General features: G+C 40.8%; 1 protein-coding gene across 1 annotated transcript in view; it reads right to left on the bottom strand.

Moving 5' to 3' along the window:
- FNDC3B (fibronectin type III domain containing 3B) overlaps nucleotides 1-13,384 on the bottom strand; it is a 338,058-nt gene that overhangs the window by 76,463 nt on the left and 248,211 nt on the right. Inside the window, exons 8-9 of the mRNA XM_072808084.1 lie at nucleotides 10,642-10,793; nucleotides 8,008-8,067 (exon numbers count right to left, since the gene is read on the bottom strand). Of these exons, the coding sequence (XP_072664185.1) occupies nucleotides 8,008-8,067; nucleotides 10,642-10,793 (212 nt within the window). The remainder of the gene's footprint in view (nucleotides 1-8,007; nucleotides 8,068-10,641; nucleotides 10,794-13,384) is intronic.

Here is a 13,384-nt window from a genome sequence, read left to right as displayed (position 1 = left end):
ACACACCATGGTTCTTTTCTTCTTATCTACTGGTCTTGTCCTGACCTAACTATGGCCAGCACCTCCAGGAGATAATCACCCGAGCAGGGAATGTGCCTCTCCTTCCACTAAGTGTCAGAACTCTCAGCCCCCAATTAAGACAGGCAAGGTCTACTGACTGGAAAACAATAGGCTGAATGAGAAAATATCCTCAGGGTGCCCGACTCCTGACTCCTGGTTTTGGCTTAGGTTGAGCCCCATTGTCAGGCTCTGCACTCAGCTCAGAGTCGGCTGGAGTTTCTCTCTTCTTCTCCCTCTGCTCCTGCAGCCCTGTTTGCCTCTCTGAAATAAATAAATGCAAGCAAGCAAGCAAGCAAGCTTATCCCCAAACTGGTCTTCAAATATACATTCTAAAACCATTGAGCCGGGCAGCGCCCGTGGCGCAGCACTTTGGTGCTGCCTGCAGCCTGGGGTGTGATCCTGGAGACCCGGGATCGAGTCCCACATCGGGCTCCGTGCATGGAGCCTGCTTCTCCCCCTGCCTGTGTCTCTGCCTCTCTCTCTCTAGCTGTGTCTCTATGAATAAATAAATAAAATCTTTAAAAATAAATAAATAAATAAAACCATTGAGCCACTCTCCAGTTGACTTGGTGGGAAGGAGGATGAAAAATAGTTAAGGGTTGGCTGAGAAGAGACAAGAAGCAGTGAAAGGAGTCTACAAACTGGAGAGAGAAGTATAAACCCTGGGGTAGAATAGATAGCATCTTTAAACTTTTTCGAACATTGCAGATATTTAAGTAGGAATATAGATGTTTCACACACAGAAACATGCTTGCTACTGCCAAGTGTGCCTCGAACTCAAGAAAAACAATGTTCAGGTACAGTTTATCCATGTGAACGTTTTAGTTTTGCACCTGGCGCCGAGATTAAAGATGTGTACTCTGCGCATTAAAATGCCTGGCTCAATGCTGAACATATGGGCCCGATTTCTCCAGAGAAGCTATGAAGGAAAAGCACGTAACACGCTATTATAAAACGATACTTCTTTCAAATAGCATAATATAGGGTTATGTTGATTTTTATCTTCTTCCTTTCTGTTTCTCCATTTTTAAAAATATTGAGCATTAAAAAAAAACAACTTGAAAACCTACTCTTTTAAAAAGACAACATAGAAACTTTTGCTGCCTAAACAAGATGTAAGGATGAAGCTAATCGGAGTTGGTAAATATATCAAGCCCTTAACTCTTGAGGTCCCGCTAAAAAGATAGAAGAAAACTCAGAATCAAGAGAACAAGTAAACTTCCCACATAGTTAGAGAGTTGCCTCAAGTGAACACAGTCACGGAAATCTAACTGCTATACTCTACGGCCTACTGTCCTTATTCTCTGAATACCCACAATCCATCTCCCCTCTCCCTACCCAACGAACATAAACAACAGCTAAAGATAACATTATGGAAAACAGGACCTAATTAGGATTTCTCCTCAAGGTCTGTCACAAGGGATTTACAGAGGTCATGTACATTAAAAGTTCTAATGCCTATTTCTATCTTAAAGGGTAAGACACATATGTACTGGAAATTTGACTTGTTTGCCTTGTGGGAAGGCACAATGATGACATTTGGTCCAAACAAAGGATACTTATCAGGATGCTCTTCACCCAACCTGATGAAAATAAAAGTCCCTTTTTTGCATTCACTGTAAGTAGGAACAGGAGAATATAAAAGCAAATGGTTGACTTGGCAAAGATCATTTCTTTGTATCAGGACAGGATCACTAGGAATAAGTTACTTAAAATGAATCACAGAACATTCCAGACATGGGCAGAATTTCTGCCTAAACTTTAATAGATTGGCTGGATTCTATAGCTGGTGGCTCATAGGTTACATCTGGCCCAAGATACGCATTGGGGAGAGGGAAGAAATACAGTGTTTTAAAATATCACAGCCATCCCTGCATGAATGGAAGGACATAGGCAATGGTCAGTACAGAAAAATATAAGCAGACATTATGTACTCCTAATGAAAGACAATGCCACGATCTATAAAACCCTTGCCAGAAAAAAACTGAACCTGTATCAGATTAAGCCTCTTTGCTACTATATAGAAAACACAAAGAGAACCTATTAAGTCAAACTATAGGGATGCAGTCAGCCTAATTCATAGTGTGTAAAAATCTACAGGACCAAAAAAAAAAAAAAAAATTATTCCAAGAAATAAATTGCAAAAGGACAGGAAAGAAAGGGAGGGAAAACCTACAGATTAAAAGAAATTCATGAGATACCAGCCAAATAGAATATTCAGACCAAGTCTGAATTTCAATTACAACAATCTGAAGAAACAAAGCTTTCATTTTTAGGACAGTTGAAGAAATGGAAACAGTCCCTGAATTTTAAAGACATGAAGGAATGTATCCTTTTTGCTTATTTTGGATGGGCACGTGATGATGGTAATGTGGTGCGCAGATGAACTATTAGAATGTCTGGACTTCAACATAGCAGCGGGGGCAGGGAGGGTAGGTGGGTGCAGCAAGGAAATTAAGAGGTTGGGTGACGGGTCTATGAGAATCCATCAGTTACTGTCCACTTTTGACTGCATCTGAGATTTTCTGAAATAAAAAGTTAAAGATCAAGCCAATGCTTAAAGTTCTGGAGAGCTCTCATTTAGAAAAATGAATGTCAGGTCTCTCTTAACAATTAGAAGTTCTAGTGACAGCTGCATACCTTTAAGGCGGTAACCAGATAAAGATGAGAGCAATGAGGAGGTGTGGGTGCTGTCCAATTCAGTCCTCATCACTTCCTACTTCTCCTTAGCACTGAGATCGCTTCTCAGCTTCCCTTTACCTAGCTCTTCACTCACAGAGGTTCCTAGGAGGAATTTCACTGTTCAATCACTGGACCTTTGTTTACAAATTCAGACTATACTCAGGTAGACTGGGTCCTGCATGTTCACAAAACAAAAAACAAACAAACAAACAAACAAAAAAACAGCACCAAAAATCTACATGGAAAACAGAGCAGGGGAAAAGAGGCAGAGACAGGGCCTACCAAAGGCTGCCTGACTGCAGTTCGTGATCTCGGGAGATCTGGACTCAGTCAAGTTCATTCTGGGTCTTTAAGAATCGATTCTTGGGAGTCACAAAACCCACATTTATCAGGCTAGAGAAACATGAGCGACAGAGGCTCCTAACAGCCAGGTTGGCAGGATGGCTACTGCTGGGATGAATGGAAGATCCTGGCGAAAGAATAAAAATTTGAGGTAGTTGAGGATGTACAGTTGTATGGGCCATAGAGGAGTTATTCTTCTTGTCTCACAACTCAAAGAATGTTAATAGTTTAAATCAGGAGTCAGCACTTTACACTTATAAAGTCTGTCCACAAAGGAAAAGAGATCCGTCTTATATGGTGATGATGGAAAATGCTGCATATGATAGGTATCTAGAAGTTGATATGGTATCTAAGTATCCCACGATTATATCTGTCCATTAACGGTGGCCAGTAAATAGCAACTAATTACTCTGTTTTTACCACTAGCTTTTACAGAAAAGTCTCCAGAAATGTACTTTATTTTCAAGAATGTTGCAATACTGTTTTTTCAAAGGATGGTGATGTTTTTTCTCTAAGTATCATCGTGTGATAGGAGGATCTGTGGAAGGGGATCAGGTTTTTAGGTTAAATAAATCAGGAGACACTTCAGTTCCTTCTGCATTTATCCCAGCAAAGAAGAATACATTTTTCTAATGATATGATTAATCTTGTGTTGGGTTTTCACATTTGTTTCAGTTTAAATATTGACTAAATGCTTATGAAACAGGTGCTCCAAGAATTTCAGAAATTTGCCTCCAACTTCCTCCAGCACATCTGTGACATAGTAGGAGCCAGTGTCTAGTCAGTAACACCTATTTCATAATTCTGTACCGAGACGGTCAACCATATTTTTGGAAATATTTCATCATGTAATTTTTCTGAGAAATGTTATTACGTGCTATCATTTCTGGGCAACTTCTCTGCCAAACTGCTAATGCCAATGACTGGAAAACTGCTTCAAAGTTTGTCATGCATTTGCAATCCATTCCATCACTCAAACTCCTGATTACTCCATCGCTGTTCTTGATTCCCACAATAAAATAGTTACTTCAAAGTTGTTTTAATTCTAGAACTACCAATTAGAACAGGAATATGGTATTTTTGTGTACTTATAAATAACTAGAGATAAATGAATATAAATGTTTATGTATATAAACTCATATTTAAGTCTTATAAAATAGTTACTCATGTATGACATATGTGCAGGATTTTTCTCATTTCTCCCTTTTCTTCAACATGTGATCACACACAATCTCTCTCTCCATCTCTGTGTCTCTCTCTCATACACAGACAAGATTTTGTATTGGTGGCTTTATACAATCAGCAATACAATGCCCTATATGGAAGTGCTGAATAAATCCACTTTAGTAATTGCAAATTGAATCTTTTTAAACATTCAACCAACATTAAAATGCAAAAAGCAATTTGTGTTAGAACTTGGTAACAAATAAAAAAGTGATGACTTTAATGAGAATCTAACCCAAGACCCAATACCTAAGTTTCTCAAATCAATGTAATAGAGGAGTTATTACTGTCCTCAGTCACCAGAAGGAAAAAAAAAAAAAGATTGAATAGTTAGATGTGCAGAAAAGAAATACAAAAATTCATAGCAAAAAATGATCTTTAAAACCTAAAATATCTCAGTATACAATTTTCCATGTGGAATTTTGGCCTAACTGGCATGGTCAGTGCCAATCTAAACAGCCACAGATGCACGCACCTGTAGCACTGCCCTAAGGATGCCACTGGTCTCCTAGTCCAAGATTCCTAATCCCAGTGGGGTGATGGTAAGAGGTCATGAGCTATCTTGCCCAGAACTGATGCTAAGCACCAGACAGTCAATGACATAATCCATGATTGAGAGACTGCTACTTAAAAAAAAAAAAGGTTTGTGTGTCTGATTGGTGACCGCAAGCAATGCTCACTAACTTGAGGGGGGGACATTGAAAATGAAAAAAAGCACTGAATAAAGATATGGAACAATCAGAACGAAGGGGATGGAATCAGAGTAACAAGTCTAAGGCAACTAGAAATCTAAGAACAGAAGCCCTAGATGGGACTTTAGCATACGACTTGAGAAAGAAACCTTTCACTCTTTTGAAGAGTGATGAACGGAGGCTTCTGCAGGCCTTCATCCAAATGTGCAATATTAAGAACTGGAAGGAGAAGGTAGCCTGCTTGGAACTGCTGAAAGAAATATCTCGTTGTTTCCCCTCATTGGCTCTACAGACTTCCACCAGGGCAACGCGTTCTAAATTGGTAACACACAAATAAATAAAAATGGCAATGAACATAATTGCTTATTTTGTAGTCATGCAGTAATGGAATTCTTCTGCAGCTTCTATTATGGAAATTTAGTGAGAAAATTATTTCCACACAGTCTTTTGAGGCCTTAGAAATGACTGTTAAATTTAAAATTTTATTTGAGGCTACTGTGTTTGATACGAGCTTAACATTCCTGGAACTAAGACTCTGCAAATGTGCACTCAACTGCATCATAAAAAGAGATTTTCCTCCTTTTTTTCAGTGCCAAGTATGACATATCTTTATCCCAATAAAACAGTAAGTGATATGGTCTAGCCATACATAGGTTTTGAACCTATGTCATGAAGTCTTTTCTACCATCAGAGTATGGAAACACTGCCACGACTCTAGAAAAACAAACTAGAACAAAAACAACATTTATATACTTGCAGATTTAGAATCGGTTTGCATTTACACTTCATTTGTTCTCACACCATCTTCCTGAGGCTAGTATCATTATTATCCTCATTTTATAAGTGAGTAAACAAGGTCATTTAAGTTTAAATGGCCTGCCTAATAAGTACACGCCCTTACTAAGTGACTGAGCCATTAACCCCAAATTCCAAGCTCTGTCCACTACGTGCCACTCTGCCTCACCAAAGCAATTCAAGGCAGAGGAAGCTAAATCTAAGCAGGAGTTACAAGCATTTTGATTCTTCTCTAGCTTGAAAAATGAAAGGCTATATAAGGCAAGACAGTGAACAATCTACAGGAACTGTGGACCAGGCAAGGGAAAAATAAAATCTAGACTGTAGACATTTTTATTAAGAGAGAATTTTTTTTTCAAATACAAAAATAGATTACGACCAAAGACAGGAAGAATTTTCTATGTGGCAAGCTGAAGAAAGGGACCAAATACCAGCCGTTGGTGCCTTAGGCTGTTGTGTGGTGTCACATAGGTGTCATTCTTGAGTGAGGTCCTCAATGTGTCAGGGAAAAGTCTGGATCCAAAGCCTCTAGAGAGTAACTACACTTCATGTTCCTATTCCTCTTGGGGCATCCATTGATTATTCCTTTTATCTGCCCAGAAGTTCAAGATGCTTATAAGACACGGCAGCAAAAAAGAACCAAGGAGCCAATGTTGTCAGAATTTACCCTTTGTAAGAAGAGTTAAAAAGAAATGAAGGGAACAACAGACAGAATGGCAAATACAGGGCAGACTCTTTATGACATTTAGGTTTCTTTAAAAAGACATTGTTAGCTCATGAATGAGCAGGAAATTAATAAAGTAAACCTTTATAAAGCAATAACAATAAACTGTTAAAAGATGGAGAGAAAAGGAAACATATGTTAACAATGACTCATGGAGAACGTTTACACGGCTCCCTATATGGTGGTACATTTTCTGGTTCGTTGTTAAGTCAACCGTTAGAAAGAATACAGTATTTCTATTATCCCAGTATCACAGATTACACCAATCTTTTTGTTTGCGCAGACTGTGAAAAGTTCAGTATGCTTGGGCTGAAGCTAACTGATTCAAAATCCAAATGTTTTGATTTAAACAGGAAGAGATAGTTGCAACAGAGTTCTTCTAAACAATAAAACAACCAGGCAGATAAGCACGTTGAGACTGAATATAAAACACCTTGCTCGTTTACATATTGGTTGAAACTTAGTTTGAAGCACTTATGCGGCTAATAAGGTTTTATAATCCAAACACATCCCTATTTCTCTACCTTTGTCTCAGAGAAAACTGTGGCCTCGATTCTTTGTAAGTATAGTTAAAACAGTCCATTCACAGCAAAACCAGACTAGAACTCATGCCTCCTCATAATCAATATATGCTCCTCCTATTAGGTTACGCTCCCTCCACGCCATCCCAAAGGAACCTCCGGAAAGGATAATAAAGAACGTGGGCTTGATATTGCAACTCAATATCACATGATACTCACATCCATAGATGAAGAAGGACAGATGCTGCTGTTGTGTATTCTTTTTAGATAAAATTACAACTTCTGGTCGCTTATAAACTAAATAATTTTTTAAGTTAAAATTTACATTTTAAAAATGTCATAGACTACATTCGGAGACCTGTTTATTTGTAAATGGATATGTGAATATATCTTTACATAATTAGATGAGCTCTGTAAAAGTTCATTATATTTACTTTCCTCGTCACAAGTCTATGGTTGGCTGGGTTTCTTCCTAAGATTAACTAGCTCTGCCTTTCATAGTAGTCACAGCAGAGATTCCAGAAAAATCAGAGTAGAGATTTCAGTCTACATATACGGATTTACTACAGACTACATAGATTATATGGATTTACTGTTTTGCCAAGTTGGGTTAATTCTTATCAGAGATAATTTGAAATTTGCACTGTTCGTCTCATTTTAAAGCCTAGTGTCTTTTAAGGTCCAAAGGTGTTCTTGCATTGTGGCAGGACTTATTCATTTGTGCTGAATAGAGTTTATGTGTATGGGTTATAACAAACTTATAACCCATTGTTAACATATGTTTCCTTTTCTCTCCATCTTTTAACAGTTTGTTGTTATAAAGTTTATTTTGTAACAGTTTTTTTTTTTTTTGCAAACCTAATGGAAACTTTATTTACTCTTCTTCTTAAAGTAATCTAATTTAAAAACCAGATTAAGTGAGAGGAAAGAACACAAAACCTTCCCCAGATATCATATCCTAACTTACCTCACATGATAATCAGTTGCTGGTCTGAGATCTTTCAGGTTACATTCTAATTCTTCTCCACTGCAAAGAAAAATCACTTATTAGTCAATGATACCAGTTACAACAGTGAAGACAGGTTTTGGATTTGGGTCTCACAGTCACGAAGAGCAACGATTCGAGAACTCTCATGTCCGATTCCACCACGAACCAGAAATAAACGTGCCTATTTGGTATATTACCCATTTGGACTACAAAATTAGGTTTCCTTTTAACAATGCCATCTTAGATCGGGAAAATGGCCAGATTAACTCAGTAATGAGGTTCCAAAAGGTCTTATCAGTTCCTTAAGCTAAGTACATGAAAACAAATAAATAAGCAAGGAAATTAAATAGAGATAAATGCAAGTGTAAAATAACTATACCAGCTGTCAACTGAAGGTAGCTCACACTCACCTTGGCAGGAACCCCACATGCTTCAACGTCTCAACTTCCTGGAAGAGACCTCAGTGTGCGTCCCTCACATCTCAATACTAACGGTTTTCAGATATAAACACATACAAATCAATAGCTCTCTTACATAAAACCACTTATATGATCAGATCTTGTAAACGAAACTCAACTTAATCATGAGGCAACGGCCAACATAAAATAAGGAATGTTCCATTAAAAGTTTTTAAAAGGTGAGGGATGGGGGCATGAGTGTATTCTTTAAAAAAAAAAAAGTCAGGGTCACAAAAGACAAGCACTGTGTTAGTGTTCCAAGTTAAAGGTGAAAGGCATATGACCACGAACTATAATATCTGACCCTGGACAGGATTCTATCCTAGAGGGGAAGACCTGATTAAATGGACGGTGAACTAGATGTATTTTATCAATGTCAATTTAAGAAGCTGGTAACTGCATTGTGGCTATGTAAGAAAAGATCCTTATTCCTGGGAAGTATACTAAAGTATTTAGCAGTAAAAGGCCTGACTGTATACAACTAATGGGGGAAAAATACAGGTTGGTCACAGAGCAGAAAGGTAGAGAATAACTGCAATAGTAAAACCAAATAGGATAAAAAGATACCAATAGGTGACATCTGGGTAAAGGATATACACATATTCCTTGATTTCTGCAACATTTTATAAGTCTGAACTTACTTCAAATAAAAAGTTTCTGAAGTTGCAAACTGGAGGCCAACGTCCACACCATGCCTACAGTTCTGACATCTGACCTGCACCGTATCTTTGCCTTTCTAAATTTGCTGAATGAGTCTGACATTAGTAAAGCTTACATAACAATTCACATTTTCAGTATTTCTTGGGGAAAAAAAAATCCAAAGAAATCAGCAACTCTAGGCCTTATGGCAACAACCTATTTTCGGCTGCTCCTTTCAGAGGAGGACAGGAGTGCTCTTGGAGCACCTCATCCCCAACCTGCCTCTTTTCTTCCCTTCCGTCATCTGCCTCGCCCCTCCGGGCACTGGAGGCCAGCTCCCGCCACCCATGGTCATCCTGCATCGTTTCTTGGCGTGGCTGGGGCAGACGGTGCTCTGTATCTCTTTACCAACGGGGACTTCTCAGAATAGAACCGAATGGCTGTGAGCTGGCGTAGGGAGTTCGGATTTTACTCTCAGTACGACGGGGAGTCACTGCAGTGTCCTCCCTGGGGAGTGACCCGGGGCGCCCTGGTTTCTACAGTGTGGAAGCTCGGAGTAGACACCGGAGGCAGCTGAAGGGACGCCTGCAGGAGTCCAGAAACCAGAGGGCAGTGCGCCTCCTCCCTAGTCTCTTACGCACCCTCACAGTCCCGAAGAAGACCTGTACTGGAGCAAGTTAAGAACTCAGAACAGGGCCGGGGAGACCCCAGGTCGGCAGCACTGGTACGGCAGGGAGACAGGAGACAGGACCAGCCTCTGGCAGGGGAGGAAGTGGGGTGTGGAGCACACCAGCTGGGCTCTGGGGGCCTCACACAGGGAGGTCAAACAACAGGGAGAGTAAGACCCATGTTCTGATCTCCTGCCCCACAGATCTGGGTGGTACCAGCCATACCAAAGGAGACATGGCTTGACCCTACGAATTTTTCATCACATTTAGGTCACAGCTATAAATCACTTAGATGGCTAATATCTGGAAGTCCGTGAGGCAGAAGGGATGATCCCTTACCCTGAGCTAAATTTACTTAAGAGCCTTGGAATGAAATGCTTTAAAGGACTCTTTCCTCAAGCCTAGAGAACTCTTGTGAAGGTTAAGAAATAGAATGAAATGGAAGGAAACCATTAATACAGAAGAATTTCAAAACCCAAGACTAGAAAACGGTCTGGGTCTAAAACGCAGTAATCACGTTAAGTGCAAGACTGATGTAGATAAAAACTGGAGGTCGTTCTCACTTTTTACCCCGATAGGCATCAATGGAAATTTTTCTTTAGCACTGACATAAGCCAACATAACCAAGTGATAGCTCATCAACACCAACGAGCTCTATAAAAGTCATTTCTGATTGTAATTACTCTGGACAAAAATAACTCTTGACATTATAATTATCACTAATTCTTAAAAGGAACTATTTAAAGAAAAGTTTGCAAAGCCTCTAAGTTTTTCCTGTTTCTGATTTTCCTTATTGACTCCAATGTTGCAGTTTAGCAGCAGAGAAAACACGTGGGAATATACGCTACCTGTAAATTATCTTGTACTTTCCATCCCGTCCTTTGTCTGATAAGGCGACCTCATAACTGTAGGGGAAAGAAAGACCGCTGTGGGGTCCACACGAAAGTCCAACAGGGGGAGCCCAGGACAGCACAACTGCTCTCGCCTGAATATTAGAAACCTGAGGGGGCGGGGGGAAAAAAAAACAAGAAAACACAGATAAAATTACTCAAATCCATTTCATAGACATCGGACACTACTTCTTCCAGTAACATTTTTGTGATGATGAGTAGTGGCATGAAAGTGGCTCGGGAGTTAACGTAAGGTAAACACTTTTAATTATAATGAACAAAGCATCATAAATAGTATCTCTTGTCTAAGTCCTGATGTCCAAAAGAGTTCCTGAAACACCTATCCTCGTAACATAATTCACACTCTATCCTCCGGAAAGTAAAATCATCAGTCTTGTTTGGGAATTTATTTTTTTAAAGGTAAGGAGTTGACTGTGAGACTGTAATGGTCTCCGTGAGGGCCATCGATCTGTGCAGGAGGAGCCGTCCTGCAGGCACTTTGTGGTGGCCTCTCGGCCTTGCCAGCCAGTACTTTTCCGACCAGGCTCCTTGAAGGACTCCATTCCCAGAGAACCCAGTGGTGGGGGTGTAGAACCCAGGCCCAGGCTGAAACGGGTGCCGAGGTGATGCTTCATCTCTCCCAGCTCCGTTTTTTTCTTTTCCTGCTGGTGTAGCCTGTGTAAGACTTCATTGGAACAGCGGACTCCGGCACCTTCTAACACTCCGGCTTTCTTCCCTACTGAGGACCACGCTGAGCCACGTCCCAGTCCACCTGTCAGGCTGTTCCCAGCAGGCCTGGCTCCTGCTGCCGCCACCCCCAACCCCCCCCCCCCCCACCGTAACCTGCTCAGGAGGGGACCTGCGGCGGGCATCCTGCCCTTCAAGCATCCCAGGCGCTCGCTCGACGTGGTGCCTGCAGCAGCCCTGCCTTCCAGATCTACTATCTGCGCTCCCATCCTTGTTTTAGAGTCACGCGTAGTCTAATTCTTTACGTCAGCTGAACTCTGATGTTCTAATTTTTTAAAGGTTATTTTGCTGCTCTCTGGATACTGGTCGGAATAGCATATTAAGAAACAACAGTTAATAGAGATGCCAACGCTTCATGTTCACAAAGACTTTATTTAGTGGTAGATTGTTGTTAGTATTCTGTTAGTTTGTGGGTGGAGATATGTAAACTATCCGGTTTCCTTTTTTTTTTTTTTTTTTTTGTCCATTTTTGTCACTTCCTGATCTACACAGAGCATTAAAATTTAATACAAAATAATTTTAAAAACATGAATAGCCTGGAATGTGAATACTGAATCTCTTTCCAGTTTGTCATTCATTCTGTTCTTTGCTGAAAGCCCTCATTTCTGCTCAGATCCCTCCATATCATTTCTGCTCGTTATAGACATAGAATCATAATACATTTAACCAATTCTTTAGTCAAACTCCTATTCAACATTCAAGACCCCGGCTGGGCCTCACTATCCCCAAGGAACCTTCCCTGAAGTGTTTCGTCTACCATCCGCCCTCTGTTCCACAGCGACTTGCTGGTATCTCTTTCGCTACAAATCATGTTTATGGCAATCGTCTACCTTTCCCACTGGATGGTGGGACTCCCTAAGGCCAGGACTCAAAGGCAAATTTAACTATGAGTAATAGTTGCTTCATAAATGTTTGTTGAATGAAAGATAAAAATCAAAGGGAACAGGACAGTCTGCGTTTCTGATACAGGTGACGTCGTGGATGGTGGACAGCACTATGCGTCCCTTTAAAAAAAAAATCTGAGATACTGGTACAGAATCAAAGTCCACCCTTTGTGCTGTGGCTCCACACTAACATCTCCCACTAGCACCCTTTCAGGATGTCATTCCCTCTCACGTCCCCATACCTTAGCTTTTGACTTTCCTACTTTCTAACTGAGGACCTCTGCCTCAAAGAGCACCAACCCGGTGAAGAGAGACACATGCGGGAGAGACGGCCTCGCAGCGGACACACAGCACAGAGACACCCACGGCAGCCTGAGACCAAGTCAGGAAGGCCTCTGTACATTCCTGCCTGAACCCCCACTCAGAATCAACCACTGTTTGCTTTGTGCTATGGCCACATTCTGCTGGTACCTACGCTGGGCAGTCACTTCATGATATTGTCCTTATTTGGTTACTTGTGTGCTGCTTCTTGTGACTAGATTTCGAGGCAGCGTTTCTACAACGTACACAGGGCATCTGCTGAATTCTTGGACGCAGCATTAGTGGGCAATCTGGAGTTACTGGGTATTATATTTGATTTTTAACTTACAGATGTTTTGCTCTGAAGAGTTTAGTTTGCAATTAAACAGAAGGCTGGGTAGGTACTGAAAAACGTTCAGCCGAGGTGGCAATTGGCTGCCGTGCGCCATTCCAAGAACACAGTGTGTTGTGACACGGATTCTATGAATGGTGGTGTGAAATAACATCATGTTTCAAAATAGCTCGGCAAATGCTAGCGCTTTAGATCCTGCACAAGCGTCCAGAGATTCGCATCCCTTTAAATTGTTTTTCAGCAGCTATTAACGACTTACACGTGGTTAAATTATTAACTGAATAGTGATGTACAGCACTTGAAGCCTCAACTCCAGCGACGCTCCCCCTTTTCTCCAGGCTCCCTGAGCAAGCCTGAAGGAGGCCATGGGTCCTCTGAGCGCAGACCTCTGCGGTGTGCTCTTCCAGGCCATCAGAGG

Source organism: Canis lupus, chromosome 31, assembly GCF_048164855.1.
Source record: "Canis lupus baileyi chromosome 31, mCanLup2.hap1, whole genome shotgun sequence".
In the NCBI taxonomy this organism is placed as follows: Eukaryota; Metazoa; Chordata; class Mammalia; order Carnivora; family Canidae; genus Canis; species Canis lupus.
This window is presented reverse-complemented; position numbering and strand designations above follow the sequence as displayed.